The sequence below is a fragment of the Ooceraea biroi genome, chromosome 2 (assembly GCF_003672135.1).
Source record: "Ooceraea biroi isolate clonal line C1 chromosome 2, Obir_v5.4, whole genome shotgun sequence".
Taxonomy (NCBI): Eukaryota; Metazoa; Arthropoda; class Insecta; order Hymenoptera; family Formicidae; genus Ooceraea; species Ooceraea biroi.
In genome coordinates this window covers 12644951-12671735 of record NC_039507.1, presented here as the reverse complement: position 1 = coordinate 12671735, position 26785 = coordinate 12644951, and the positions used below count along the sequence as shown (strand labels likewise).

General features: G+C 32.9%; 2 protein-coding genes across 2 annotated transcripts; both read left to right on the top strand.

The window, feature by feature from the left end:
* The first annotated feature begins 811 nt into the window (after positions 1 to 811).
* Positions 812 to 15910, top strand: LOC105281921. Its single transcript, XM_026967984.1, has 10 exons — positions 812 to 989; positions 1375 to 1910; positions 2177 to 2677; positions 3980 to 4163; positions 4379 to 4537; positions 7047 to 7212; positions 7560 to 9171; positions 14414 to 14808; positions 14969 to 15243; positions 15716 to 15910. The coding sequence occupies exons 1-10, from the start codon at positions 984 to 986 to the stop codon at positions 15908 to 15910; spliced, it is 4029 nt and encodes a 1342-aa protein (XP_026823785.1). The 5' UTR covers positions 812 to 983.
* A 2794-nt stretch (positions 15911 to 18704) lies between these two features.
* On the top strand, positions 18705 to 26656 carry LOC105279783 (aminopeptidase N). The gene is made up of 10 exons (XM_026967983.1): positions 18705 to 18710; positions 18766 to 18860; positions 19370 to 19605; positions 21666 to 21744; positions 22113 to 22507; positions 22668 to 22942; positions 23415 to 23605; positions 24162 to 24434; positions 24535 to 24610; positions 25909 to 26656. Exons 1-10 carry the CDS (start codon positions 18705 to 18707, stop codon positions 26032 to 26034), a joined length of 1752 nt encoding a protein of 583 aa, XP_026823784.1. The 3' UTR covers positions 26035 to 26656.
* The last annotated feature ends 129 nt before the right edge of the window (positions 26657 to 26785 follow it).

Sequence of the window (26785 nt, the reverse complement as noted above, 5' to 3'; positions counted from 1 at the left end):
CCGGGTTGCATTACTTGTATTCTTGTAAATATGTTTATAATTTCAATAATTGTCTTGAAAATATAAAACATCTCTTCCTTATTTAATTGTTGCTTTTATATATTTATATTTCTACAAATATTGTATGTAAATCTTTTCATTACTTTACGCAAATAATTTCTATACTGTAAACCAATGGTGGGCTATTGCATTAATGCATCCAGGGCACGCCAAGTTTTTTGCTTCACTATGATTCCGTTGATCATTTTAGTCAGTTTAAGCCCGTTTTATGCGACTTAGAATTTGGGTGAAGAGACAATGGATGCGTTAAGTTTTTGCTGCATATACTTTTGAATGTATAAAACTTTTGTTTCATATAATTTTTAGATTAATTTCGAATGCATAAAACTCTTGTTGTATATAATTTTTGGATATTGCACTGACAACATCCATTTTTAAACAAATACTATTAGATAAATTGCATTGCTTTCATATCCTTTTGTCAACAGTTCAGTTTTTATATTCTGAATAAATAAGAATGATATACTTGGCTACTCGTATTGATTTCATGTATATTTTTGAAGAAATAAATTTTTATAATACGTATTATAAAAGTGTACACTTTTTTAGAAAGGTTTTTTAGAATTACACTGTTTTTAGAAGGTTTGATACGTTTTATGTACTTGGCGTACATATTTTTTTTTTAAAAAAGAGTTTTGTAGGGATAGAAGTTGTTGCGAACTTCTCATTTGTTCCTTCAAATACCTATGTTTGTACTCTCTACGCAAGCGGCTGATAGAACTCTTATATGTGTGAACCTCAAACATGTTTATATACCTATATTATTTCCACTTCGTGTGTCATTTCAGATTGTCCTTGGTCGTGGTAAGACCTATTCACAACGTTAGTGTAGTGATATATTTCAACATAAAGTGCTGTTAACGGTAATAACTAGTGATTGTACGAATTTCTTTATACTTACATTAAAATCGTCACAGTTCAAAATGCCGGTAAGTCATCAGAAATAGTTGATATTTATTCTCATTTATTCATTCTCAAAGATAAAACAAGATATAGTGATAAAGAGCAATCAATGTACGATAGAGATACTAGAAGGACGTAGAAGAGCACAATTTGGTGATACGAAAAATAAATGGTATTTTAGTACTTTGTCGCAAATTGTTATTATACACTGTGCTGAAAGTTGTTTCGCTATCAGATGTGACATACAAAATGAATAAACTTTTGAAGATCTTGTAAAATGACCTTAACATTATTAATAATACGATTTATTATTGAAAAGAAAAAGTGGGGAAAGAAAATCACGTTTTTTTATGGATGTATACGATATCTTATAATCATTTAATTTTTTCGGATGACGAAATATTGTTACAGATATTTGAAAGAAAACTTCACATCCCATTCCTACAACTATTTATAAGTTGTATAATGTTCACTACTGTAATAATATGTATACAAGCGGAAGATCGGTCTACCGAAAGTAAAATACATAGAGAACTTGGTTATCGTTTACCAAAAGATGTACAGCCTCGGCACTATAATATCAAAATAGAATTTTCTAAATTGCTGGACACCTTACGTGGCGAATGCAAAATTGATATTGTAATTTTCAAACCAACATCAAATATTAGGTTATACATTCCTGAACCGGAAAAAACCGAACAGTTAATAAAATATGATATGATAAAATTGGGTATTCAGAATGAGGAAGCAGGTAAACCTATAACTGTCGAACATACTCTAGGAACTATCGGATACTCCGAGGAGGTGAACATTCTAGACCTCTATTTCAATCACCAGATATCTCCTGGAAATTACTCCCTGTCAATCTCATACGAGACAAATATTAGTAAAGGCATAGAGGAAGGTTATTTTATTAAAAGTGTATTTCCGCCTGGAGCAAGACGACAGTGAGTTAACATTATAAGTACTCATCTAATTAAAATATAATACCTTAATATTCATTACTGTAAGATACATTAATATACAATAATAATTCTTACGTTATTATACGTGTTATAGAGTAATGACTCATTTTGAGATCCTATCTAATGTTTCAAGTAACATTAATATGTTAAACATTAGACACAGTTCCACAAAATCATTTATCTATAATAACCCATTTCAAAAAATTATTTGGACAATATAAATTATATTAGAAATGTTCTTAAAATAGGAATACATTATTGGCAACAAATATTCAGTCTATTGAAGCTCGACAATTGTTTCCGTGTTGGGATGAGCCGGAATTTAAAACAACATTTCGAATTAGATTCATACATCCTCACGGATATATGACTTGTCCAGATGCGTGTATCTCCACAACACATACACACGATGATTATACACAAAACTGGACCTCGACAACTTTTGCCACTGTTAATGCAATATCTACTTACCAAATGATATTTGTACTAACTGATTTAAAGCTTCTACCTCTCACTTATCCAGATGTATCATGTCATACATGCAATATCGAACCAAATGTGTTTAGTATGATATCGAGTAGATCTAGCATAGGAAAATATATGGAATTTGCAGGAAATGTGACTCTTAAGCTTCAAAACTCTACGTGGTACAGGAAACTTCCTAAAAGAGTCGCGTTTATAAATCAATATGCACTTCCTATGGCTATTCCATTTGATTTCATCGGAACACAGAGGCTCATCATTTACAGGTATCTGGACGATGATAAGAAGATTTTTATTAATTTTACATTTTAATAATATAAAATTAAATAGCATTTCTATTGAATGAAAAAAATGTATAACTCAAAATTGTACCACATTAGCGACACTAATTTCAAAATACAGAACGTGGATATTTTCATTTCTCATGGCTGATAATATTCATGTAAAATTTGACTTTCTATGTAACATTACTAAATTCTAATACGTTTATATAATTTATACATATTTATTTAGTAATCTATATATATATATATATATATATATATATATATATAAGCCAAATACCACTCACTCACTCACTGACTCATCAACGTGCAGCCCGAACCACTGCACCTATCGACTTGAAATTTTAAGGGTATATTCCTACTATCACGTAGGTGCTCACTAAGGGAGGGTTTTCCGAAATTCCACCCCTAACGGGTGAGAAGGGATAAAATGTGTTTTTATTTAATTCTACACATAAATATCGCGGGCGAAGCCGTGACGGGGGATGCTAGTATATAGTATATAATGTATAGTAATATAAGGATAAAGAAGAGACGTTCAAAATATTTTTCGACCTTAACTGGCCATTTAATGGTAATAATCAATCTCCACTACGTTTTGACCCTTGTTTTGGGTCCTTCTCACGTGAGGTACAAATAATCAAAACAATTTGGACATTGGCGATATCTACAGAAACACATTTCGTAATAAAATTCACAACCGGAATCCAATAAATAGCACCAATATAAACGAGATAGTCATAATATAAGAGTGTCAAAACGAAATAGTCATAATATAAGAGTACCAGAACAACCAATTAGATAACAAATGGACAGATTGGCAAGTAGTTTCTTTAAAACTGACATGTTCGTCTATGCTCTCTGGTAGCCAACAATTTGTGCGGTTGGCTACCAGAGAGCATAGACGAACATGTCAGTTTTAAAGAAACTACTTGCCAATCTGTCCATTTGTTATCTAATTGGTTGTTCTGGCACTCTTATATTATGACTATTTCGTTTATATTGGTGCTATTTATTGGATTCCGGTTGTGAATTTTATTACGAAATGTGTTTCTGAGGATATCGCTAATGTCCAAAGTGTTTTGATTATTTGTACCTCACTTGAGAAGGACCCAAAACAAGGGTCGAAACGTAATGGAGATTGATTATTACCATTAAATGGCCAGTTAAGGTCGAAAAATATATTGAACGTCTCTTCTTTATCCTTACAATCATCACTGGCGAAGATAAGAACCTGACATCTTCTTTTCATTATAGTAATATACATTAAATATTATGTTATAGAGAATCACTTCTTTCTTATAATGAAGAATCAGATACCAGTGTCCAGAAAAGAGAAATAGCAAGCACAGTAGCACGTGGAATGGTACATCAGATGATAGATAATGCAATCTCACCGTCGTGGTGGTCTCACCTATGGTTAAATGAAGGGCTTGCCACTCTTCTTCACATGGAAATTCTAGATGAGGTTCTTTTCTATTACTAACGCAAGCTGCAATAATATAATAGTATTGTATATTATGAAATACAATAGAAGAAGTTATTCTTACGACTAGATGATTTTTCACTATTAATACAAATATTTTTTCGGTTCAATATTCATTCAGTCGAATAAACTTTAATCAATATATTTAGATTATTAATTAATATATTTATATTTCAAATAAACTTTCTCTTTTATAGATTTTTACGGAATGGCGATTTCGTGATTTGTTCGTGGTTCAAGTTCGACAAGACTGTTTTCGCCTCGACACAAATTTCATGGAGCCTCTTTCATATGAAGTCCAGACATCATCCGAGATTAAATCCCTTTTCTCTTTTCCAATTTATGTCAAAAGTAAGTCAGATTAAGGATAATCAAACGATAATCAAACGATAATCTGTAATTATTTAATTCCAATTAATATAGAGAAAGCGTTAAGTTATTTAATTGTAACTAAAGTTTACTACGTATCGTATTTATATGCCGTATGTAACTGTTTTGCAAAATATGAGCACAAATCGGAGGGAATATGCAAAACACAATATATATAAAAGATGCATATTATATATTTCTTAAAGAAGATTAATTCATCTAAGCTAGATTAATATATAAAACAATATATATGACAATGTATTTTAAATGTACTTCTCTTTATTTACTTCTCTTCTTTACATATACACTTACAGCACCTGTCATATTGCGCATGGTAAAACATATTGTGGGCAACAAGTTTCAAGATAGTATTCAGAAAGTTTTGACTACGTAGTGAGTAACATTCTATAATACAGTATTAAGATAACGTAGTTTGCGACGAAATAAATTCAATAACGATATAGTTTTCGTGTGACTGTGATGTCTCATTATTATTTGATTACGAGCAATGTAAGCTGCGATATCAAATATAGAATTTCATGCAAACTAAGCCTTTTTAAGGTGATTTCACTCTTATATGCAAATACAAATTATTTTTCCTTGTTATAGAATGATTGAATATATTAAAGTGTGTAATGAAAATTATATTTCTAAATTTTACTATAACTGATGTATAACTTTATATATAACTTACCCTAAAAAACCTTTTTAAAAAAAGAAAAAATATATACGCCAAGTACATAAAAACTCCCAACTTGTCAAAACTCAAAACTAAATATGAAATCAATAATTAACTAGCCAAGTATCTAGAAGCAGTTTGAGTATTTTACCCAAACGTTTTCCATGCATACTCTTATCGCATGACGACATTGAAGTACTTGGCGTGCCCGAATCACATTAAAACGTCCTGTCCTACCTATAAGAGACACAAAATCATTTGCGAGTCATTATTGAAAATCATGAAGATACAAGATACAATACAAATCAAGATATTGTACAAATTGTGACGTGACGTTTGACGCCCGTCACAAGGTGCAACGGGACTGAGGAGGCACATCGATTCCGCCAGGGTCGTTCCTTCGTGAGGGGGAGCGATCCTTTTACCGAGTAACGGCGAGCGGGGTGCTAACCCTTTTTGTAAGTTTCTCAGAGTGTGAATCAGTAACCTGAAGATTATACTGAGGATCATCGCGGAAGACGCCGGAGGAGCCTGAGAGCTTGGCGGGCCGCGGGAGCCGGGGAGGTTCCAAACCATATAAGAGGATCGAGGCCACCGACCGTCCGAGCCGCTACGTTCAACCGAGCCAAGAGAAGCGGAGTCGCAGGTGCCATCAGCAACAGAACGATCCCGTGCCGAGAGACCGAACGGAGGAGCGTGAACCCGAAGCCTAGGAGAGGGTGAGCCATCCTCCTGTCTGACCTCAGGACCCCTCGTCTGGGCCTGGCCAGCCCGACGGGGACCATCAGGAAAAAAAGGAAGTCGGCAGGGCCAGCATATTATAACCAGCGCCTAGAAAGCGGCAATCCGTCCTACGCACAGTGGGCCAGGAGACCAGGAAAAATGGTCAAAAGTCAGTTCCAGAGATGAGGTCAGGCAAATGTCCTGTCATAATTTTGATAGTCTAAAGTAGTTATTTTGAAAATTTCATCCGATTTGATCAGCTTCTTTTCATTTGACAACAACTTAAACTTTCAAAATCATATATGCAATCGAAGATTTTACTTTCCAAATATTTCATTGGTACTACTGTATTTCAGCGAATAAAAAATATTTTATTATTACTCATCCACCATTATATATAGACAAATCATTATACTGTAGCACAAAGTAAATAGTGTAAAAATTAAAAAATGGTGTAACTTTATACTTATATATTTTATAATAATTCGAAACTGTACGCGCATGCAAGATGTAAATAATCGGTTTGTGAGAAGTGAGTACCATAACCAATATCAATGTTAAAATATAATTTAATTGAAAATTGATGAATATGTAATATATTTTATAGATCAACGTTATAATATTTTTCGTAAATATATTCTGCAATAGCCAGAAAAATGGATTTATTAAGCATTATCATATCTGTATTTACAATCATCGCAGTCTTCTCTAAAAGAGGGCGATAGATTTATGTACACGTACACATTTATTAAGTGTTCGCATAATACAATGCATTTCCGTCGTCGCATGCCAACAAGAGTATTAATAAATATGTATTATGTTTTATTAAAAATGTTCCAACAGTTGTCCTCAATCGAACCAGATCATTAGGTCTCACATACTTAATATTCTTTTTCGCCGAAATGTATTAGCTATATATTACGATTCGGCAGTTATCGAATCGGCCGCAAGGTGTTTATGTGAGGACTCTGAACTCGTAAGTAAAATAACACCAAATATATCATATGTACTATACGTTTGATTAACGAATAAACAAGTTGTTTCAAAATTTTAAGATTTTGAGTTAACTTGAGATATAAAGATCATTTGTAAAGATGTCCACATTCACCAAAAATGAAATTCTACAACAAATTTCAAATTCCCGTCAAATAGATTTGGGTGTACAATACATTTTGGCGAAAAAGAATATTAATATTAAGGAGGTGAGACCTGATGATTTGGCTCGATTGAAGAAAGCTGTTGGAACACTTTTAGTAAAACGTAATATTAAATATAAAGCCGCTAATAGAATGAAAGAGAGATTCGAGCAACAAAATAGCGAGTGGTTAAATTCCGAGTTTCATATTCCCATTATTAATACTGACATAAATGTTAAGGCACCTTCTGAAACGCGCATTGGTCGTCCTTTGTGGAATTTAACCAGAAATCTAAACGATCGCAACGACGAGAAGTTGCTGAGATTAGTGCCCAATGCAAACATAATCCTCTGCGAATTATAATGGCAGGTCGCTATGCAGCAAGGCAATGTGGGCAGAAAGACTTATATATAATTCTACGTAATCTTTTGAAAAGTTTTGAACATCCAAAAAATAATGTAAAATTGCTAGATTTACCAGCATCTGTAATTGTTAAGAAGACTCCTGAAGAAGGCTTGGCGTTTATTTTAGACAATTGTCTTTCTAAAAGTGTGTATGCGAATATACGCCTAGCATCAAAATCTTCCGGAGCTAATATTTGGCCATCATATAATAATGTTAGGGATATTAAAGCACAATGTAGGCCATCAAAGGAAGCAATTACAATTTGTGAAAATGTAGCTGAAGTTTCTGTTCAGGCACTCTTAAATCATACTGTCAAACGAATTGTTGACTTACAAACAGAATTAATACTTGCAACTTTGCAAAAAAGTGATTGTACGGAAATTGAGGCCGTCTTTATTTGCTCCTGGGGATTTGACGGAAGTACCGGTCATTCCATGTATCAACAACGATACCAAGATGCAGAAGATGCAAACGATGAAAGTTTGTTTGCAACCACTCTGATCCCACTGCAACTATTAACATCTACTGGTCTTATATTATGGAATAACCGAACGCCACAGTCTGCCAGATATTGTCGTCCGATCAAGCTCCAGTTCGTTAAAGAATCACGCGATGTAATTGTGGCGCAAAAGTTTTGTATTGAACAACAAATAGCAAAATTGCAAGTATTCGAGATTATGCTACAAAATTTTAGTATAAAAATACATTTTTCTCTATTTTTAACTTTAATCGATAGCAAAGTCTTAAACACTCTCACGGATACGAAATCGATTCAGACTTGCCCCATTTGTCACGCAACTCCTAAGCAATTCAACGATCTTTCGAACAAAATGAACGGATTATTTCTACCTGATCCCAATTCATTGCAGTATGGAATTAGCTCGTTACATGCATGGATTAGATTTTTCGAATGTTGTCTGCATATATCGTATAGAGTTACAATAAAAAAATGGCAAATAAGATCTGATGAAGACAAACTTGAATTTACTAAAAGAAAAAAACATGTTCAAGATCTTCTCTGGAAAAAGCTGAGTTTGAAAGTAGATATACCCATATCAGGCGGAAGTGGAACCAGTAATAATGGGAATGTAGCTCGTCGAGTTTTCGAAGACGCTGATCTTTTTGCTCACTGTCTCGGATTAGATAGTGAACTTATTCGGAAGTTTAAGATTATTTTGTTTGCCCTATCTTGTCATCTGCCACTCGATCCGATCCGTTTTGACGACTTATGTAGTTCTACTTCTGAGTTATATGTTGCTTCTTATGCTTGGTACCCGATGCCATCTACTGTCCACAAAATTTTGATTCATGGGGCTCAAATCATTTCTACAAGCATATTGCCCGTAGGAATACTTGGTGAAGAAGCATCAGAAGCCAGGAATAAGAATTATAAAAGATATAGAGAGTGTCATAGTAGGAAGCACAGTCGTCTGGCAAATATGGAAGATATGTTCTACAGAGTAATGGATACGTCAGATCCAATTATATCAAATATCAGCCTTAATAATCGTCTTAAAAAGCAAAAACGATTACCTTTTTCGCAAGATGTAATACGTCTGTTTCTAATACCTAAAATAGACGAAACTATCCATCCTGATAGTGAAGAATTAGAAGATTGCACTGGTTTTAATGAAACTATTTCCGTCTTAGACGAAGCGGTATTATCTACAGAAGAATAGTTTATGCACCCCGAATAGTGAGAGGCGATTACAAAAAGCATCTTAAAAAATCCACTGCAAACTTTCGCAGACACTGGATATTTTTTTAAAACTAATTGCAGGCGTTCTATTCGGCAAGTGTGACTTTACGATTTCCTGAAAATCAATTTCTGTACAAAACGACTAATTTTTATAAAGTTCAGTCGCCATGTTAGATCCCCCCATTTTGAATTTTGAATTTTTGACATCATATTCGTTATTAGCGACCTCAAAAATCCCCATATATCCAGTTTCATTAAAACTGACCAATTTTTATTAATTTCAGTCGCCATATCGGATCCGCCATTTTGAATTTTTAAATTTAGGCATCATATTCGTTATTAGTGACCACAAAAACCCCTATATCTCAAGTTTTATAAAAATCCGACAAAACCTTGAATTTTTGCCACTTTTCCTGGTCTCCTGGCCCACTGTGCTACGGCGAGAGATAGCAGCGAAGGGGGCTGCGACGGCTCGAGGGCGGATCGGTGGTGGATCAATGTGCGGATCGATGCGCGAGCGGGGAAGGACCTCCCGACGCGCCTCGCGACTCGTCACTGTGAGAGTGTGAGTCTGGCGGCCGATTGTGAGTGATCTTAGCGGAGGAGGCCCAGCGATCGAGCGTGCGAGGATCAAGGACGAGAGCCCATTCTGTAAGATCCACACTCTGCGTTTTCGTAAGTTATTCGATACGCCGGCTAGGACGTGGCCTCGTGACGTTAACAGGTGATTATTCGCGTCATTATTGTAATAGTCCCGGACATTTCCGAGGACAGAGAATCGGGAGTGAGGCCCGTCCGCCCCGGTGTCGCGTATTCAGAGAGAAACTCCCGCTCATGCAGGCCAGCTCCAGTCAGATGTAGCGTTGCGTCTAATTGTAGTACATTTCTATTGTCGCGTCCGTAATTGTATCGTTTTCGCGGCGTTGGAATGTAGAGTATCATAATTACTCGCGTTTTCGTTCTCGTTCCGAGTTTGGGTTATTGCGTTTTGCGTGTTCGTTCCGAGTCGGGTGTCGTTTTGCGTTTCCGGAGTCCGAGCAGTCCGGCGGTAAGGGCTGCCCGCGATTTGGGTCCAATAACGTCGCGGAGGGGCAATCCGGGATTGAGGCGGGGGCGCAGGGCGGTGGAGGATGTCGTGACCGTGGAGTCCGGCGTCTCCTCAGCCGTCTTCGCGGAAACTCGCGGGAATCACCGCGGTTTCGAGCGTCGTACTGTGAGGGAGCGAAAGGTGCATAGCTAAGGAAGCGGCATCGTACACTCGGCTCGCGTGAAGAAGTAAGTTGTATCGGTGTCATTGTGTACTCGCGTACGGGTGATTTGCGTGTTGCGTATCGCGTTATCGTTCGCGTTCTGTCGTTCGCGTTTCTGATTCGCGTGCGTATCTGATTTGCGTAATTTCGCGTATCGTGTGGTATGCCTGCGTGGTGGCTAATAGAGCGCGGTGGCGAATCGCTGTCTCTCCCGGACTACGTGTCCGGTCATATTGAGAAATATATTCTTTTACCTATATCAGTGTGTATTATTACTGCTTCCCTTCCAGTAGCCCTAGAATATTGGAACCCACCCTCTTCCGTTGACTAGTCGAGGTGTAAGGAGTATCGCGGATTTCGTGAGTGGCGCAAGTAGTTGCGCCTGGCGCCCAGACAAAGATTCCGAGGTTTAAATTAACGAGAGGGAGAAAGTACCGAGTGGAGTTCCAAGGGATAAGGGCAAGGCCCAGTCGTACTAAGATTCCGTGGTTTGTTGTGAACGCTTAGATCTGCGACGCCATCGTCGTCGTCGTCGTCGTCGTCGTCGTCGTTGACGTGGTGCAACGTCATCGTCATCGTTGTCGTCGTCGTCGATGTGGTGCAACGTCGTTGTCGTTGTGTCGTCGTCGTCGACGTGGTGCAACGTCATCGTTGTCGTTGTCGTCGTCGTCGATGTGGTGCAACGTCGTCGTTGTTGTTGTCATCGTCATCGACGTGGTGCAACGTCATCGTCGTCGTCGTCGATGATGTTGCTTGCAATTACTTGCAATTTATGTCTTTATCGTGAAATAAAACATTTCCTATGTATCACATTTTTTATAGTATTTGCGATTTATATCTTTATCGTAAAATAAAACATTTCCCATGTATTATTAAAATTATTTTTAATTCATAATAAATTAAATCATGCATGTGTGAACAGCAGCTTGAGGGACAAAATCGCTTTGCATGTGTATGTGCGAACATACGTACGTGAGTCTGAACCAGAATACGGAACACGGAACGTCACGATTCTAACGTACGATCAAGTGACGCGGTAGCATCGCGACGCCAAGTACATGAAAAAATAAATAGCCGCATGAGAAATAGCCGCTTGATACGGCACTGGCGCAGCATCGTCGAGGAGCTACCAAGTAGCCTTATCTCGAGTTTTCGCCTTGTCAGATTTTCCGATGAAATATTCTCGGAAACAAAGATCATAACAACAAATCTAATGATACTTTATTATATAATGTTGATACGCACTTTCGATTGCGAGTAACCCGAATAACATTGGTGCGGTCAATCTTGAGATCTCGAGTCGAGTTCATGTAAAATCATGTAAAATGTCACTTTCGATTTCCAGTGTTCATATTCAGTCTCACATACACACGTCACATTCAAAGCGAGTTTGTCCGCCAAGGCGCGTTTTCATGTAACTAAGGTGTAGTGACTCGCTTGGTAATAGTAGGCGTATCGCCCTAATTTATTCGTTGGTAATCAACGCGCGCGGTTCATCGAAATAATCAAATTTAATAACAACAATTTTAATTAAGTAATTAGTTTTCTCTTAAATTAATATAATCTAATTAAGATATCGCGAATCCGCTTGCGCTGTCTTTTTCAGAATCGTTTCTAGTTGTTTCGTTTCTAGTTGAACTTTCAAAAGTTATTAACATTTGTTTAAATAAAAAATAGCTAACTTTGCCATTTGTTAAGATATCGCGAATCCGCCTGCGCTGTCTTTTTCAGAATTGTTTCTAGTTGTTTCGTTTGTAGTTGAACTTTCAAAAGTTATTAACATTTGTTTAAATAAAAAATAGGTAACGTCGCCATTTGTTAAGATATCGCGAATCCGCCTGCGCTGTCTTTTTCAGAATCGTTTCTAGTTGTTCGAATTATAGTTGAACTTTTAAAAGTTATTAACATTTGTTTAAAAAAAAAATTGCTAACTTTTGTTGAGATATCTCGGTTCAACTACAAACGAAACGAAACAACTACAAACGATTCTAAAGAAGACTGCGCAAGCGGATTCGAGATATCTCAAAATTTAAAAAATTTACAACAAGCAATGAGATCCCACTAAAAGAACCTCACATAGGTAAAAATGTACACCAAGTACATAAAAAATCCCACCTTGTACGCAACAAAAAGTTTAAAAAACTATTTAGCAAAATCAAAACTAAATATGAAATCAATAGTTAACTAGCCAAGTACCTAGAACTAGAAGTACTTAGAAGTACCTAGATGTACCTAGAAGTACTTATTTTATCTAAATATTTTAAAGTTAACAGTGCTATTTTTCATCATGGTGAAAATGTTAATAATGGACATTACACGAACATGTTGCGAGCTAAGGGTACAGAATGGATTTCCGTAAATGATTTAAAAGTTGAGACATGTCATTGGCCTCGAAATGCTAAGGGTGCATACATATTTTTTTAGACAAATAATAATCTATTAATAACTGTTAATCTATTAATAATTAATAATAAAAATAATAATCTCTAAATAATAATTTATTTTTTGAATATTGAAATTCTATGCTATCAAAATTTTAAAAATGTACAAAAAGGAGTAAGATCCCTACAAAAACCTTTTTAAAAAAAGAAAAAATATTTACGCCAAGTACATGAAACGTATCGAACTTTCTAAAAACAGTGTAATTATAAAAAAACAACCTTTCTAAAAAAGTGTATTATGAAAATTTATTTCTTCAAAAATATACATGAAATTAATGCAATTAGCCAAGTATATCATTATTTATTGAAAAATGAATTGTTTACAAATGGATATGAAATCAATGCAATTTATCTAGTATTTGTTCAAAAATGGATGTTGTCAGTGCAATATCCAAAAATTATATACAACAAGAGTTTTATGCATTCGAAATTAATCCGAAAATTATATGAAACAAGTAGTATACATTCAAAATTATATGCAACACAAGCTTAACGCATCCATTGTCTCTTCACGCAAATTCTAAGTCACATAAAACGGGCTTAAACTGACTAAAATGATCAACGGAATCATAGTGAAGCAAAAAACTTGGTGTGCCAGGCGTGTATTACGATGCAATAGCTCACCATACAAAATACAGTACAAATCAAGATACTGTTACTCAAGTTTATAAGAGGTTTGTAAGACATGTCCAATGCGATCCGGGCACGCTAAGTTTTTTGCTTCACTATGATTCCGTTGATCATTTGAGTCAGTTTAAGCCCGTTTTATGTGACTTAGAATTTGCGTGAAGAGACAATGGATGAGTTAAGCTTATGTTGCATATACTTTTGAATGTATACAACTTGTTTCATATAATTTTTGGATTAATTTCGAATGCATAAAACTCTTGTTGTATATAATTTTTGGATATTGCACTGACAACATCCATTTTTGAACAAATACTATTAGATAAATTGCATTAATTTCATATCCATTTGTAAACAATTCATTTTTCAATAAATAATGATATACTTGGCTAATTGCATTAATTTCATGTATATTTTTGAAGAAATAAATTTTCATAATACACTTTTTTAGAAAGGTTGTTTTTTTTATAATTACACTGTTTTTAGAAAGTTCGAGACGTTTCATGTACTTGGTGTAAATATTTTTTCTTTTTTTAAAAAGGTTTTTGTAGGGATTATAATATCTCAGAATTGACTGCACCAATCTTATTCGAACTGGTCGCGATCGAAAGCTCGCATTCACATTTTATTATACAAGTGCCGTTAGATTTTTGATTACGGCTTTAATTCCTGAGATATTTTAATCATAAGTTGATATGACCTGTCAAATGGCATGAATTCCAGACAAGCTACTTGGTAGCGCGCGACGTTTATGCAATGAAATTGGTAACACTCGATATTATACAGTGACTCTCAATGTTCGGAAACTTATTTTTGATTATGTACTTGGCGTCGCGACGCTACCGCGTCGCTTGATTATAATTTTAATTATCTGAAATTATAAATTTATACATTTACAATTAGCTACTATGAATCTCTGACTCCTACTTATTTATGGGATATGATGCAAATTCACATGTCATGTGGACTACTGGACATATTCTTTCATCCAGAAGTATGTAACTATACCATAAAAGATATAATGGAGAACTGGATAACAACAAATAATTATCCTATTGTACACGTTCATCGAAATGCAAGCAAGCTGTTCATATTTCAATCTGAAGAGGTATTTTACAATGATAATGAAGGCAAAGCGCTACCTGGTCACTGGTTACCTATCACTTTCACTACATGGGAAGAGTTAGATTTCAATAACACAGCCCCCCATTATTGGATAACTCCAAAGAATAGCAATGGAATATCTGTCCAACTTACTGATAATAATGGGTGGATCATACTAAACTTACAACAAACAGGTACGTTAAATTGATATTCAGATTATTTATTTTTTACCTTATTTCCAGTTTTATATGATTTCAATATTCCCACAAATGATGTACATTACAACATGCATAGTTATTTTTTAACTATGAATCGCATTGACGGTATCATTTAATATTACTTATTATGCAATAGGATACTACCGTGTAAAATATGATAAAGATAGCTTAAGTTTCATTACAAACTATCTATGGAATGAAAACTATGAGAAGATTCATGTTCTTAATCGAGCTCAACTCATTGATGACACATATTATTTCTGGATGAGAGGAAAAGTTCTATACAGCCAGTTTGAGAATCTCGCAAAGTATTTAGGCCGAGACAGAGATTACGTAGCATGGTATCCTATGTTCCAAATTTTTATAGACCTATCGTATTTCTTACCATTTGCAGACAGCTTATTTATAAAGGTTAGATATTCAGAAATTTAGAAAAAGTTATGAAGAAGCATGTTATGCGTTATCTGCATAGCGTATAAAATGTCATTATAGTATTTGAATTAAAAATGACTAATTATCTATCAAGAGAACTATCAAGAGAATATCGAATTATATGCATTACTATTAATAACAATGTGCAAAAAAACAAAAATAAGAAGAACAACAGAAAATGTGTAACGTTACTGTTTTATACATTTTACAAATACTGTGTTTATAGATAAGACATTGCAAAATTATAAATGATGCAGGATGTATTTATGTGATAAATTAAGCGCGTATGCTGTGTATGGCATATGCTATCAATTCAACTGAACAAATTCAAAACTTTTTGGAGATATATATTGTTTATTGTAATATTAAAGGATTAATAACTTTTCATATTTACTTTTATAAAAAACAAAATATTAATATGATGGTCACATAAGTTTTTCAACGTTTATAGCAAGATATGCGCTATATATTGAAAAGGTTGCTCTACACATTATCATACGACGAAAAAGTCGATGAAGATGATCTCACTAAGTGGTTGCGCCAAGAAGCTGTAAAATGGGCATGTATTTTTGGTGATACAGAATGTCAGCACATTGCTACTGATAGATTGAAGGAACACCTAGAAGATCCCACAAATCGCAAGTAATTTCTGCAAGTACATTCTTTCTATGGTGATTTCTTTCGTACAATGTATGAAATTCGAGATATTAATAGTCGAAAATGCAGAACTTTTCGCGAAAAGCATTAACTGTTTGTTAAATCATGTATAATGAGCTTCTGCAACATTTTCTACAGATAAGTATTAATGACAATTGTATTAAAGTTTGTTTCTCTTATTATACATATTATATATTATTATATATTCGTATATAACATTTAAAAATAGTACAATACAACGTATTATGAGGAGACAAATCAAATGGGATAACTATATTAATTGGTTTTCGCTCTAAATAAACTTTAAAATACATTACATTGTTTAGTTTTTCATTGAGTCAGAATGATTGTTTTGTAACTAAATGTACGCATTAATATCTTTTAGACATTACTATATGCAGTTGTTGTATTATCCTTTCTTCTTCAGCAGTTTGTCGAGAGATTTTTCAATTTTGCGAAATCTGTTAATAATTGATTGTACCGTTTATGATAATGAGAACTCTGTTATTGAATTTTATTTAGTTTTTGCATGTTATAGACTTTCGCTGGAATGGAGAGAATGGACGTACTGTAAAGGTGCGATGAAAGCGGATGAGAGTGTTTTGCAGAAATTGGAAGAATTACACATAAATGATTTTAAAGTTTTTAATTATATTTCATGCTCCGAAAAACCCCATTTTGCTATTGACATGTTCTATGCTTCATCTGTTATCAAGAAAAACAGATATCCCACTCTTTTTTCTTATGCCATCTTTGTTGATCATGCAGTGAAACATACAAATCACATATCAGCAAAAAACTTAGCGTGCCCGGATCGCATTGGACATGTCTTACAAAATTCTTATAAACTTGAGTAACAGTATTTTTATTTGTACTGTATTTTGTATGGTGAGCTATTGCATCGTAAGACGACTCGAGCACGTCAAGTTTTTTGCTTCACTATGATTCTGTTGATCCTTTGAGTCAGTTTAAGCCCGTTTTATGATTTCATATCTATTTGTGAAAAATTCACTTTTCAATAAATAATGATATACTTGGCTAATTGCATTGATTTCATGTATATTTTTGAAGAAATAAATTTTCATAATACACTTTTTTAGAAAGGTTGTTTTTTATAATTACACTGTTTTTAGAAAGTTTTATACGTTTTATGTACTTGGCGTAAATATTTTTTCTTTTTTTAAAAAGGTTTTTGTAGGGATCTCACTCCTTTTTGTACATTTTTGAAATTTTGATAGCATAGAATTTCAATATTCAAAAAATAAATTATTATTTAGAGATTATTATTTTTATTATTAATTATTTGAAAAATAAATACATAAATTACAAAACGCTAACTTTGCCATTTGTTGAGATATCTCGATTCAACTACAAACGAAATGAAAAGCACTACAAACAACTACAAACGATTGTAAAGAAGACTGCGAAAGCGGATTCGCGATATCTCAACAAATGGCAAAGTTAGCTATTTTTAATTTAAACAAATTTTAATAACTTTTGAACGGTTCAATTACAGAGCACTACAAGCAACTACAAATGATTCTGAAAAAGACAGCGCAAGCGGATTAGCGATATCTCACCAAATGGCAAAGTTAGCTATTAGCTATTTGTTATTTAAACAAATGTTAATAAGTTTTGAACGGTTCAACTACAAACACTACAAACAACTACAAATGATTCTTAAAAAGACAGCGAAAACGGATTCGCGATATCTTAACAAATGGCAAAGTTAGCTATTTGTTATTTAAACAAATGTTAATTAATACCTTTTGAACAGTTCAACTACAAACGAAAGAATTAAAAACGATTTTGAATCTGAAAAAGACAGCGCAGGCGAATTCGCGATATCTTCACAAATGGCAAAGTTAGCTATTTTTTATTTAAACAAATGTTAATAACTTTTAAAAGTTCACATACAAACGAAACGAAACAACTACAAACGATTGTAAAGAAGACTGCGAAAGCAGATTCGCGATATCTCAACAAATGGCAAAGTTAGCTATTTTTCATTTAAACAAATGTTAATTTTTTATTCAATATCTTTATTTAATAGTCAGTGTATTATTCAATTTTAGTGTATCTTGTTTCAATATTCAGTGAGCACTAAAAATAGAAGACGCTCGTGTCGTGGCGAGCGTCAACTGAAATGTACTCAACGTATCAGACGCAATGTGAATTCTCCATAATCTAACGCGCCTATAATGTGAACGCACCTTAACGGACAAACTCGCTTTGCTTGTGTGCGTGCGAGCATACGTACGTGAATCTGAAACTTCTGACTCTGATGGAACTTAAGGAAACCGGAACGTCACAATTCTAGCATACGATTACGATATCTCAGGATAGACTGCACCAATCGCGTTCGGAGTGGTCGCGATCGAAAGCTTGCATCCATATTATGTTATTAAAGTGCCGTTTGATTTTTGATTACGGCTTTAAATTCTGAGATATTTTAATCGAAAGTTTGTGTGACGCGAAATTCCGGATAAGCTATACGGTAGCGCCTCGACGATGCCGCGCCAGTGCCGTATCAAGCGGCTATTTTTTTTATGTACTTGGCGTCGCGACGCTACCGCATCGCTTGATATGAGTGACCTGTAAACATGTTTATATATTCTTTCTACTTCTTGTGTCATTTCATATATTCGTATACCTTGGTTGTGATAAGATCTAACCACGACAGTGTATTGAAACGTTTTCAACATAAAGAGCTGTTAACGACAATAACAAGTAATTGTACGGATTACTTTATACTTTATACATTAAAATCGTTACACTTCACAATGTTGGTAAGTCATCATAAATAATTAATATGTATTTATTCTCATTTATTCATTCTCAAAGATAAAACAAGATATAGTGATAAAGAAGAAACAGTGTACGTTAGAGATACCGGAAAGACGTAGAAGAGCACAATGTTTTGATATGAAAAATAAATGGTAATTTAGTTCTTTGTCGTTATAAATAAATAGTGTTATTATACATTGTGCTTAAATTTGCCTCGCTATCAGCAGATGTGACATACAAAATGAATAAACTTTTGAAGATCTTGTAAAATAATTTTAACATTATTAATAATACGATTTATTACTGAAAAAGAAAAATTGGGGAAAGAAAATGACGTTTTTTTATGGATGTACACGATATGTTATAATCATTTAATTTTTTCGGTTGGCGAAATGTTGTTACAGATATTTGAAAGAAAATTTCACATCCGATTCCTACAATTATTTATAAGTTGTATAATGTGCACTACTGTGATGACATGTATACAAGCGGAACATCTTTTTACCAAAATTAAACCACATGAAAAACTTGGTTATCGTTTACCAAAAGATGTACAGCCGCGGCACTATAATATCAACATAGAATTTTCTAAATTGCTGGACACTTTAAGTGGCGAATGCAAAATTGATATTGAAATTTTCAAACCAACATCAAATATTAGGTTACACAGTCCCGTACCGGAAAGAACCGAAAAGCGAATAAAATATGATATGATAAAATTGATTATGAAGAATAATAGCGCAGATGAACTTACAGCTGACGAATATACTCCAGGGACTATCGGATACTCCGAGGAGGAGAACATTCTAAACATCTATTTCAATCAGCAGCTATCTCCTGGAAATTACTCCCTGTTCATCTCATACGAGATAAATATTAATAAAGGCATAGAAGAAGGTTATTTTCTTATAATTATATTCCCACCTGAAGCAAGACGACAGTGAGTTAACATTATAAATACTTATCGTATTAAAATATAATACCTTAATATACATTAATATAAAATACACATTAATATACAATAATAATTATTACATGTTATAGAGTAATAAATAATTTTGAGAGACTATCTACTATTTGAAATAACATTAATATGTAAAACATTAGACACGGTCCCTCAAACTTATTTATCTATGATAACACGTAACACTAAAACATGCTAACCGTTGTGCTTTAAATAAAGCATTACGCTTGCCTCCACTTAATTTTAAATAATTTTATTCAAAATATTATTTAGACAATGTAAATTATATTAGGAATGTCCTTAAAATAGGAACATATTATTGGCAACAAATATTCAATCTATTGAAACTCGACAATTGTTTCCATGTTGGGACGAGCCGGAATTTAAAACAACATTTCGAATTAGATTTACTCATTCACACGGATATATGATCTGTCCAGATGTGTGTATAGAGGAAACATATATACACAATGATTATAAACAAGAGTGGATCCGGACAACTTTTGTCACTACAAATGCAATATCTACTTACCAAATGATATTTGTGCTAACTGATTTAAAGCTTCTATCTCACATTTATCGACATGTACCATATACTAAATCCGATACCGACGAACCAGCAAAAATATTTAGTATGATATCGAGTAGACCTAGTGTAAGAAAATATATGGAATTTGCAGGAAACGTGACTCTTAAGCTTCAAAATTCTACGTGGTACAGGAAAATTCCTAAAAGAACCGCGTTTATAACTCAATATGCATTTCCTATGGCTATCCCATTTGATGTCATCGGGAAACAGAAGCTCATCATTTATAAGTAACTGCACAATGATAAGAATTTTATTAATTTTATATTTTAATAATGTAAAATTTAATAGCATTTCTATTGTATGAGAAAAAAAATGTATAAATTAACATTTTACTACATTAGCAACATGAAGTTCAAAATAAAGAAATGTGGACATTTTCATTTCTTATTGCTGATAAACTTTCATATTTAAATATCAGTTGACTTTATACATAACATTACCAAATTCTAACATGTTTATATGATATATATATATATATATATATATATATATACATATGTATATATGTAATATATACTATAAAATGTATAGTAATATATTAAATATTATATTTTAGAGAATCACTTCTTTCTTATAATAAAGAAACAGGTACCAGTGTCCAGAAAAGAGAAATAGCACGCATAGTAGCGCGTGCAATGATATATCAGATGATAGATATTGGAATCTCACCATCGTGGTGGTCTCACTTATGGTTGACTGAAGGGCTTGCCACTCTTCTTCATATGGAAATACTAGATGAGGTTCTTTTCTGTTATTAACGCAAGCTTCAATAATATAATATTATTCTATATTATGAAATAACAGAAGTTATTCTTAAGACGAGATGATTTTTTACTTTTAATACAAATATTGTTTCGGTTCAATATACATTCAATCAAATAAAGTTTTTCTTTTATAGATTTTTTCCGAATGGCGAGTTCTGGATTTGTTCGTGGTTCAAATTCAGCAAGAATGTTTTCGCCTCGATACAAATTTCATGGGGCCTCTTTCATATGAAGTTCAGACATCATCCGAGATTAAATCACTTTTCTCTTTTCCAATTTATATCAAAGGTAAGACAGAATAAGAATAAGAAAAATACAATCTGTAATTATTTAATTCCACTTAACATAGAGAAAGCGATAAGTTGTAACCAAAGTTTACTACTTATCGTATTTATATACCTTATGTAACTGTTTTGCAAAATATGAGCACAAATCGAACGGAATATGCAAACCACAATATAAAAGATGCATATTATATATTTCTTAAAGAAGATTAATTCATCTGTAAGAGGAATTAATATATAAAACAATATATATGACAATATATTGTAAATGTATTTCTCAGGAATATTATACATGTTTGGACATATAGATTCGTATTTTACAAATATCTATTTGTCTTTTATATATACACTTACAGCACCTGTCATATTGCGCATGGTACGACATATTATGGGCAACATGTTTCAAGTGATTATTCAGAAAGTTTTGACTACGTAGTGAGTAACATTTTGTAATACAGTATTAAGATAACGTAATATGCGACGTAATAAATACAGTAACGGTATAGGTTTCGTGGGACTCATTATTATCGTGATGTCTCATTATTATTTGATTACGATGAATATAAGCTATGATATCAAATATAGAATTTCATACAAAATAAGGTTTTTATGGCTACGTTTAAGTTGGTTTTCTCTTATATGCAATTACAAATTATTTTTCCTTGTTATAGAATGATTGAATATATTAGAGTGTGTAATGAAAATTATATTTCTAAATTTTACTATAACTGATGTATAACGTTATATATAACTTATTATAATTTTAATTATCTGAAAGTATAAATTTATACATTTACAATTAGCTACTATGAATCTCTGAATCCTACTTATTTATGGGATATGATGCAAATTCACATGTCATGTGGACTACTGGACATACTCTTTCATCCAGAAGTATGTAACTATACCATAAAAGATATAATGGAGAACTGGATAACAACAAATAATTATCCTATTGTACACGTTCATCGAAATGCAAGCAAGCTGTTCATATTTCAATCTGAAGAGGTATTTTACAATGATAATGAAGGCAAAGCGCTACCTGGTCACTGGTTACCTATCACTTTCACTACATGGGAAGAGTTAGATTTCAATAACACAGCCCCCCATTATTGGATAACTCCAAAGAATAGCAATGGAATATCTGTCCAACTTACTGATAATAATGGGTGGATCATACTAAACTTACAACAAACAGGTACGTTAAATTGATATTCAGATTATTTATTTTTTACCTTATTTCCAGTTTCATATGATTTCAATATTCCCACAAATGATGTACATTACAACATGCATAGTTATTTTTTAACTATGAATCGCATTGACGGTATCATTTAATATTACTTATTATGCAATAGGATACTACCGTGTAAAATATGATAAAGATAGCTTAAGTTTCATTACAAACTATCTATGGAATGAAAACTATGAGAAGATTCATGTTCTTAATCGAGCTCAACTCATTGATGACACATATTATTTCTGGATGAGAGGAAAAGTTCTATACAGCCAGTTTGAGAATCTCGCAAAGTATTTAGGCCGAGACAAAGATTACGTAGCATGGTATCCTATGTTCCAAATTTTTATAGACCTATCGTATTTCTTACCATTTGCAGACAGCTTATTTATAAAGGTTAGATATTCAGAAATTTAGAAAAAGTTATGAAGAAGCATGTTATGCGTTATCTGCATAGCGTATAAAATGTCATTATAGTATTTGAATTAAAAATGACTAATTATCTATCAAGAGAACTATCAAGAGAATATCGAATTATATGCATTACTATTAATAATAATGTGCAAAAAAACAAAAATAAGAAGAACAACAGAAAATGTGTAACGTTACTGTTTTATACATTTTACAAATACTGTGTTTATAGATAAGACATTGCAAAATTATAAATGATGCAGGATGTATTTATGTGATAAATTAAGCGCGTATGCTGTGTATGGCATATGCTATCAATTCAACTGAACAAATTCAAAACTTTTTGGAGATATATATTGTTTATTGTAATATTAAAGGATTAATAACTTTTCATATTTACTTTTATAAAAAACAAAATATTAATATGATGGTCACATAAGTTTTTCAACGTTTATAGCAAGATATGCGCTATATATTGAAAAGGTTGCTCTACACATTATCATACGACGAAAAAGTCGATGAAGATGATCTCACTAAGTGGTTGCGCCAAGAAGCTGTAAAATGGGCATGTATTTTTGGTGATACAGAATGTCAGCACATTGCTACTGATAGATTGAAGGAACACCTAGAAGATCCCACAAATCGCAAGTAATTTCTGCAATTACATTCTTTCTCATATTTGTTTTGTACAATACATGAAGTTTGAGAAATTAATATTCGAAAATGTAGACTTTTTGCTTTTCGAGAAAAGCACTTAATTGTTTGTTAAATCGCATATGTAATAAGCTTGTGCAAACTTTCCTACAGATTATTATTAATGGCAGTTACATTAAATTTTGTTTCTATTATTATACATATATTATTATACATTAGTATATAAAATTTAAAAATAGTACAATACAACTAATTATCAGGACAAACTAAATGGGATACATAAATATATTCAGTAGTTTTCGCTCTCAATATGCTTTAAAATACAGTAGTACATTTGTTTAGTTTTTCATTGAGTCAGATTTTTTTTAAATTAAATGTCCGCATTAATATCTCTTAGACATTGCTATATGCAGTTGTTTTATCATCCTTTCTTCCTCAGCAGTTTGTCGATAGAGTTTTTAATTTTGCGAACTCTGTTAATAATTGATTGTACCGTTTATGATAATAAGAACTTTGTTATTGAAGTGTATTTATTTTTTGCATGTTATAGACTTTCGCTGGAATGGAAAGAATGGACGTATTGTAAAGGTGCGATGAAAGCGGATGAGAGTGTTTTGCAGAAATTGGAAGAATTACACATAAGTGATTCTAAAGATTTTAATTATATTTCATGCGCTGAAAAACCCCATCTTGCTATCGACATTTTCTATGAGTCAGCTGTTATCAAGAAAGACAGATATATCACTTTTTCCTCTTATGTCATCTTTGTTGATTATGCAGTGAAACATATAAACAACATGACAGAAATTATGAAGGCGCACAAGTAATAAAATTTTTTTTAAATTGCTCTTCCAAAATTATAACAGGTTTCGTTAGTAATTTAGTTTAATTACAACTCTATTAATTCGTTTTTTTTTTTATAGTGCTTCACGTGTTGATAAAATCAAATTATTAGTTATTATTATGAATCACTTATATTCTAAAGAGGAAATTCAACAGGTAATTTTTATGATTGAATTCTTGTGTTTAAATTTGCTGACACTATAAACCTCTTGCGCTGGAATAATGTACTACGCATGTCACTTGTTGTTTATTGCAGTAGTGGGAAAGATGTGCAACGTCGTTTGTTAACTGTCTCTAAGATGGTAATAACGTGCTATAAACGTCGATTGCTGTTACAGAGTATTTTTAATACACTCATATACATACATATATTTATCTAAGTAGTGTGACTATATGTACTGTTTACATACAATATGTTTAAAATTTGCATAGAAACGATTTCAAGTAATAACTAACTTCCAATTTGTTTGGACGGTTACGTCACGAACATCGTTCAATTAATTTCCAGCGCAAGAGGTTAAGGGGATCCTGGAGTCGTCTGTACTACCGACGAAGTAAATGACATTTTTAATGAAATCTTTTTATTGGTTGCGCAGAATTAAAAAATGCTCTTGCACGATGAAAGAAATCCGTTTACACGATATCAAGGAACTAATCTTTTATTCTTGTCTACGATTTTACATGCGAAAAGTTGGCATGGAATTTTCCAAACAATGAATTTTTTTATTACGTTTCTAAATTCACTTCGAAAAACATTATCGTATTCGTTTAATATGTTTGCTAGTGTAGATGCTGGATGATAGCTATTTCGTATATACAAAGCTTCGAAAATTACAGGTTTGTTATCGGCTCGTTGCCTAACCTCGTACAATAAGCTGCTTAATATAACAATTTGGCGTTTTGTATGTACGAAATGACTATCATCCACACTAGCTACATATGAAATGAATACGATGATGCTTTTCGAAGTGAATTTAGAAACGTAATAAAACAAATTCATTGGTTGGAAAATTCCGTACCAACTTTCATACGCGAAATCGTGGACAAGAGTACAAGATTAGTTCCGTGATATCGTGCAAACGGATTTCTTTCATCGTGCAAGAAGATTTTTCATTCTGCGCAACCAATAAAAAGATTTCATTAAAAACTGTCATTTATTTCATCAGTAATACAGACGACTCCAGGATCCCCTTAGTACCGATCGACATCGATGATCGATCGGCGCTGGCTAAAAACCTGCTTTAATACTTTGTATTTACCCGTAGTTTATATGTCATACATATGCACACATCGCAGAAATAATATCTAATTATAAATACTAAAAATAATATTTAGGACAGAATTGTATCACAGCTTTATTACAACATTTGTTTCATATTTATAGTTTGAATTTGTTACTTGTTATTGCTATATATTTATAAATGTTATTTACATGATGTTACAATTTGTTTTAGGTGGGCAATCTTATAGGTTGTAGATACAAGACAACACAAATATGTGATAATATTTACAATAAACGCTTGCGTCAAGTCGCGTACCAAAAATCCAGGCTTATTAAGTTAACAGGTCGAATTGTTTAAATGTGTTACTGAGAGATAAAGCCATGTGTTTAGGCAATTATATTATAACTATTTTAACGTATATTTCCTTATTTAAGTAGGTAGTGTTTCGCAAATGTATATATTACGAAGTATTCAATCTTGTATTCAATGTGTTTAATTTTGAAGTTTAAATTTATATTTTAATACATTCTTCTAGTTAGTTTCTAGTGTTTAGTGTAAGTATATCAATAATAAGAGCGAAGCAGGATGAACGTGCTTATAATTAATCAATCATAGAGTACAAATTCTCACAAACGTTGAAGATGGTCTAATAATGAGATCAATTGCGTTCTTTTTTATCACACTGAAGATGGTCTAATAATGAGACCGAAACGTTCGTGAGAATTTGTACTCTATGATTGATTAATTATAAGCACGTTCATCCTGCTTCGCTCTTATTATTGATATACTTACACATAAGTTATAGAGCTATTTGTGACACTAGTGTTTAGTATTAATAATTAATGTTATTATTATTATATTGTGTCTGTTATATCTTATCTTATGTTTGCTTTTTCTAATTGTACATTTATATTGCACATTTTGTTCCTCTTATGTGCAGTGTTCTAATAAAGTGAGTCACTAAAATAATTATATAATGGTATTCGAGCAAACACAATTTTGATTTGAAGAAAAAACCCAACCCCGCGATTAATCGGCCTCGCCGTTGCCGCTGACTCAGTGATTTCTGAAGAACAGTGGAAGATTAGGGTGATCCAAGAATCGTTCT